Genomic DNA, 6,128 nt, shown 5'->3' on the forward strand with positions numbered 1-6,128 from the left:
CACACACACACACACACACACACACACACACACACACACACATACACACGCCCAGCATGAGTTTAAGCTACTGGCTGGGACTCGAAATGCGGTTGACTACATGAGAGTCCAGTGATGGAGCTGTTACGCCATCTCCTGGTCCCCGTTGTATTTTTTTTAAAAATAAGTATTTTATTCAACTTTATTTATCATTGTTATTTTTAAAGTTGACCAGGGAGAGCAGAAAAGTGAGAAAGCAAGCCACCAGGTCCAGAATTTGAACCACAGTTGGCCATGTGGGAGTCCAGCACCTTTAACCATCATACTACCTGCCAGCCCTTAATCTTTGTATTTGTTTGACAAAAGTTTATTTTGTTTTTAGAGAATGAAATAACCTTTGTTTAAAAAGAGCCTCTCGGTCATGGACACAATTTGTGTATTCATTTGGGACATGTTCTTTAATGAACAAATATATGTTGAATATCTATTGTGCACACTCTGTTACACATGTTAGGCAGTAGGTAGGAAATAAGAGTAAAATAACCGTGAACTCTGTCCTTATGAGGCTTACAGTATAGTAGCATAGGATGGCAAAAAGATAGACAGTATAACAGGCAAAGAAAATGCATATGTGCTTATAGATTGAGGAAAGTGCTATGAAGGGGGGCCGGCAGGTAGTGTGGTTAAGGTGCTAGACTCCCACATGGCTGACCACAGTTAGAGTCCTGGACCTGGCAGGTTGCTTTCTCACTTAACCTTTTCTCTCTCCTCGTCTCTCTCTGGTCATATTAAAAAGAATAATAAGTAAAACAAAACAAACATTTCTTTAGTTTAAAAGATTGCTATGAGCTAGTGACTGAGTGTTTCACAGGTCAATGATGTCAGGTAAGAGCTGAGCAGGTAACATTAAGTTAAGGTTTGGCATCTATTAGAGAAAATCTTATGTTTAATTCATTTTGATATGCACGTATGTGTGTGTATGTCAAACACATACGTGCATATCAAAATACATTAGAGCTAATGCCTAATTATATACACATATATTTTAAGTCTGTATTTTTTAGTTATAATTTAAATCTTTTTATTCTTTGCTAGCAGTTTTGGGTTTCATTTTATCTTGTTCTTTTATTTTTAGGTACCTTATTGTTTTTGAAATTAAAATATTTAATATATTTATTTAGTTTCTTCTTACGTTTGATGGAATGCATATCATCCTAGGTTAGCAGTGTTCTAGCAGCATCTTTTTAGGTATCTAACCAGTAATACTTCATTAATTCCCCTAACTCCTCTTTTAATATTTGGATTACTTCTGGGAGGTAGTCTCTTAGATTTATTTTTTTTTATTGTTCATTCTTTACAGTTTTTTAATTCATCACAGATACGTTACGATATTTACAGATTTTCCTGTTCTAGTATTCTTTATAGGTTTTTGCCATAGGGTACATGCCCTCACCAGAGAGAGAAAGAGAGAGAGAGAGAAAGAGAGAAAGTGAGAATTCATCCCCCAGGGAGATGATCTGTCTGTAATCGCTTCTTCTCCATTCTCTTCTCAGGATTTTGTGCACGCACGTATATGTACCTGGCGTGATTTTCAAGCCACCACATCTGGGACTCACATCTTAACCTCCACACCACCTGCTGGAGCCCATTCTAACATTCTTTAGACTATAACTGTCATGAAAAATGGGACAGTGTCTTTTGAATTAATTTTTGATTTCCTGGAAATTAGTGAATCTATTTCTAAAAAATAAGCATTATAATTTCTAATGATATACCTTGTTTAAGCTCATATTCTAATCCTTGAAGCTCCTAATTTCTCTCTTCCTTAACTTTTATAAGAACTTTATATATTATACTATTCTTTCCTCATTCTGCTCCTTCTCTGTAGTCATAAAAGTTTAAGGCAAGCATTGTTGAGTTAGTTATAAACCTGGTGTCAAGAACACAGTATTTGGGACCAGCAGATGGTGTAATGTTTATGTTGCTGGACCATGTAGTTGACCACAGTATGAGTCTCGGACCCAGTGGCTTAATACTCATGCCAGGCACCTGTGTACACATGCCCAAAATCCTGAGAGGAGAATGCAGAAAGGATTGCAGTTTGGTCATGCCCCCTGGGGTGGTGATTTTTCACTTTCTGTCTTTCTGTCTCTCTCTGTCTCTCGGTGAGCCCATGCACCCTATAGCAAAAATCTCTCTCAAAAAAATAAAAAATAAAAAAGAACACGTGTTTTACGTAGTAGGCAGTCCTTTCCTGTGTATCATGTATGAATTAAGTAAGAACAAACAAATATGTTAGAAATACTAAAAGCAACGATATGTAACACATCGATTTTTGTTCTCTCTTAAAGATACAATAAAAGGGAAGAAGATTTTCCTAGTCTAAGAGAATATAATGATTTCCTGGAAGAAGTGGAAGAAATTGGTATGTTTTTAATTGGGTGTGTTAGTCTATGAGAGCTCATTCTTTTATCTTTATATGAGATCTCATCTTACATAAGAAATCTCTAACAGATTTTGTAGTGATAGCTGATATTTACCTAATTACTTTACTTTTCACTTGAATAATGTTTGTCAAGTTGAAGGTATTTAAGAAACATTTTGTCTTAGGAAAATATGCTTAATAGAGGAAGTAACACATTACAGCTGGGAAAATAGTCTATTCGTACATATCATCTATGTTGTATATATTATCTGTATTTTGATACTCTATTAGGGTAGTTTAAACAAAAGGAAAGAATATGCTGGTTTTTTTTTCATTTTTTAAAAATTTTCTAAAAGGCCTGTACTTATGGGAGACAGAAAGAGAGAGGGAAAGTGAGAAATTGCTCTCCAGGGAAGATGGCTGCACTAGAATCCCCTCTCTTCTATTCTCTTCTTGGGATTTTGGGCATGTATACAAACGCAGTCAGCATGATTCTCAAGCTACTGTGTTCAGGACTTGAACAGTGTAGTTGGCCATGAGGGAGCCAGCAACTTAACTTCCATGCCACCTGTCGGCCCCCCAGCATACATTGTCTAATCACATTGTCTTTAAAATGCAGCATATTTTAAAGACTATGTGATTAGTCAAAAGTTTAGTCAGGTAATAAAAGGTCCTTTACCAGGTAAGGAAGCTGGCTCAGAACATTACATTTGAAAATGATTCTGATATTATGTATGTGTATATATATATATATATATAACCAGAAGAAACTGATGGACAAAGAAAAGAAGGTGGGGAACAATGGTTTTAAGGGATAAACTATTGTACAAGGGTATTTTGGTTCTGGGATAAGGTTCTGACTGAGTCATAATTTTTATTTTATTTTTTTAAAGGCTTATTTATTTAATCTTTTTATGTATTACTATAATATTTTAAAATTTTGCCATAGGGCACATGGATTCATCAAAGAGATAGAGACAAAGTGGGAAAGCAAGCCACCAGTTCTGGGACTCAAACCATGGTCAGCCATGTGGGAGTCTTGATGCTTTAATCACTATGCCACCTGCTGACCCCTGAACCACGATTTTAAAAATACATTTTTTTGATCAGCAGATAGTATAATGGTTACATTGCTGGATTCCCACATGGCCAACTGCGGTTTAAGTTCCGGTCCTGGTGGCTTAAAACTCACACCGAGGGTGTGTGTGTGCATGCCTAAAATCCCGAGAGGAGAATGGAGGAGAAGGGATTGCAGTGTGGCCAGCCTACTTAGGGGATGATTTCTCACTTTCTGTTTTTCTGTCTCAATCTCTCTCTAGATAGCACATGCACCCTATAGCAATCTCTCTCTCAAACAAAACAAAAACTCTCTTAAAAAATAGGGACTGGTAGGTGGCGTGGTGCTTAAGAGCGCTGGATTCCCACATGGCTGACTGTGGTTCAAGTCCCGAACCTAGTGGCTTGTTTTCTCACTTTCTCTCTCTCTCACATGTGCACTCTGTCCTTCTCTGATCAAATCAAAATAAGTAAATAAATAAAGTTAAATAAAATAATTCTTTAAAAAGATGTAAGATATTTATTATAATGTTATATATATGAGATATATTATATATGATATAAAATATATAAGCTATACATTATACATAGCTTATACATTTATTTTTTGTTATGAGATGAATTAGTTTGGAACTATGGACAATGTGGAGCTTATAGATAAAACCAGGTTTGGGACCAGCAGTTGGTGTAATGACTATGCTGCTGGACTCCCATGTAGCCAACTGCGGTTCGAGTCCCGGACCTGGTGGCTTAAACTCATACCGTGTGTGTGCGCCCCCAAGATCCCGAGAGAAGAATGGAGGAGAAGGGATTGTGGCATGACCATCCCCCCTAGTGGGTAGTTTCTCACTTTTTGTCTCTCTTTTTCTCTTTGTCTTTCTGGAGAGCACATGTGCCCTGTATCAGAAACCTCTTGGGAACCAGCAGTTAGCGTAATGGCTATGTTACTGGACTCCCACGTAGTCGACCGCGGTTCGTGTCCTGGACCCGGTGGCTTAAAACTCATGCCGGGCGCGTGTGCGTGCATGCCCAAGATCCCGAGAGGAGAATGGAGGAGAAGGGATTGCGGCGTGACCATCCCCCCTGGGGGGTGATTTCTCGCTTTCTGTCTCTATGTCTCTCTCTGTCTGTCTGGCGAGCGCACGCGCCCTACAGTGAAAATCTCTCAAAAAAAAAAAAAAAAAAAAAAAAACGAAAAACCCCCCCAAAAAAAAAAAAAGAAAAAAAAAAAAAGGAAGAGAAAAGAACTAGGTTCATACCCAGATTAGGAACTAGGATTGACACGTAAGAGGATGTCTGGATATTAGGGCTATATAGTATGTAATATTTCCTTTACCAGGTAAGGAGACTGACTCAGAGCATTTAATTAGAAAGTGATTCTGCTGTTGTCTACATACATGAAGGACTATCTTCGGTTGCAATATGTGGGAAACTGTCTAAACCAATCTCTTAATTGTCTCATTGAAGTAACTGACATCCCCCAGTCCTTCCATAAAATGTACTGACTTATACTCAAAGCATAAAGAATGCATGGCGAATGCTAACCGTTAGAAACTGCCCTTTAGTATACCACTCTACTTTTCTCACCTTTTTAATTATATAAGAGTTATTTGTATTGATAACCAAACCTTCTTATACCAGTTATACATGTTATTGTAGTCGTAGTAACTTTTTTAAAAAGTTAATCTATTTCTTCCATGAGTAAGAGAGAGAAAGATAGAGATAGAAAGAGGAAGGCAGAACCTCCAATGTGGTCTCGACACCATGATTTATCAAGTGCATGCCTGACATACTCAAGAGTATCTCTGGACGGAACTGTCAACCTTCCCATGTTGTAGTGCCTTGCAGAGTGTCTCCTTACCCGTAGAGTGTTTTACCGCTGCACAAGTGTCTGGCCTTTGTGTTTATGTAGTTTAATTAAACAGTATGTAAGATTGGGGGAAAAATTGCAACTGATTCTCAAGTTTTGGGCTTTTTTTTTTTTTTTTTTTTTCGGTAAAATTTCTTTCTTCGTGAGCAAGAAGGTAAAAACAAAGATAGAAAGAAAAACAGCACCTCCAATCGGGCCCTGTTGCCACCATCCACCCTCAGCCTCTTAGCCATAGATCATGGGTGTGTGTCTGATGTTCTCAGGGAGATTTCTAGACTGAACCTGAAACACTTTCATGTGGGTCAACCTTGCAGGACTTTGCATTTTACCACGGTGCCACTGTCTGGCACCTTTGATTTACTTTTATAAAAATGCCAGTGGAACAATGCAGATTAATTACAGTTGTGGCTTATATAGGAAAGAAGCAGAGCTCCATTTGAAATCTAGACCTTTGGGCCAGCTTCAAAGCCTAGTGGATAAGTGAGCCAAAAGATTTATGAGAAAAAGTTCATCACCAGTCATCAGGGAAATGGAAGTTAAAATCATCCTAACACCACATCTGTCAAAATGGCAATTATCAGAAAGATGAAAGATAAATGTTAGTGAGGATGTGGAGTAAAGGAAATCCTTCTATACTGTTGGTGGGATTGTAAATCAGTAAAGCCGTTATGGAGAACAGTATGAAGGTTTTCAAAAAAACAAAAAACAGAATTACCATGTGGCCCAGCAATCTCACTTCTGGGTATACAGAGAATCCCTGACTTATGGTTCAACTGAAGATTTTATATATATATATAT

The 6,128-nt window shown here is 37.7% G+C and overlaps 1 protein-coding gene across 1 annotated transcript in view; it reads left to right on the top strand.

Moving 5' to 3' along the window:
- Positions 1-6,128, top strand: part of MNAT1 (MNAT1 component of CDK activating kinase) — a 240,324-nt gene that overhangs the window by 67,104 nt on the left and 167,092 nt on the right. Inside the window, exon 3 of the mRNA XM_006161766.3 lies at positions 2,331-2,404. Coding sequence (XP_006161828.1) covers positions 2,331-2,404 — 74 coding nt within the window. The remainder of the gene's footprint in view (positions 1-2,330; positions 2,405-6,128) is intronic.

Source organism: Tupaia chinensis, unplaced genomic scaffold (assembly GCF_000334495.1).
Source record: "Tupaia chinensis unplaced genomic scaffold, TupChi_1.0 Scaffold138921_1, whole genome shotgun sequence".
Lineage (NCBI taxonomy): Eukaryota > Metazoa > Chordata > Mammalia > Scandentia > Tupaiidae > Tupaia > Tupaia belangeri.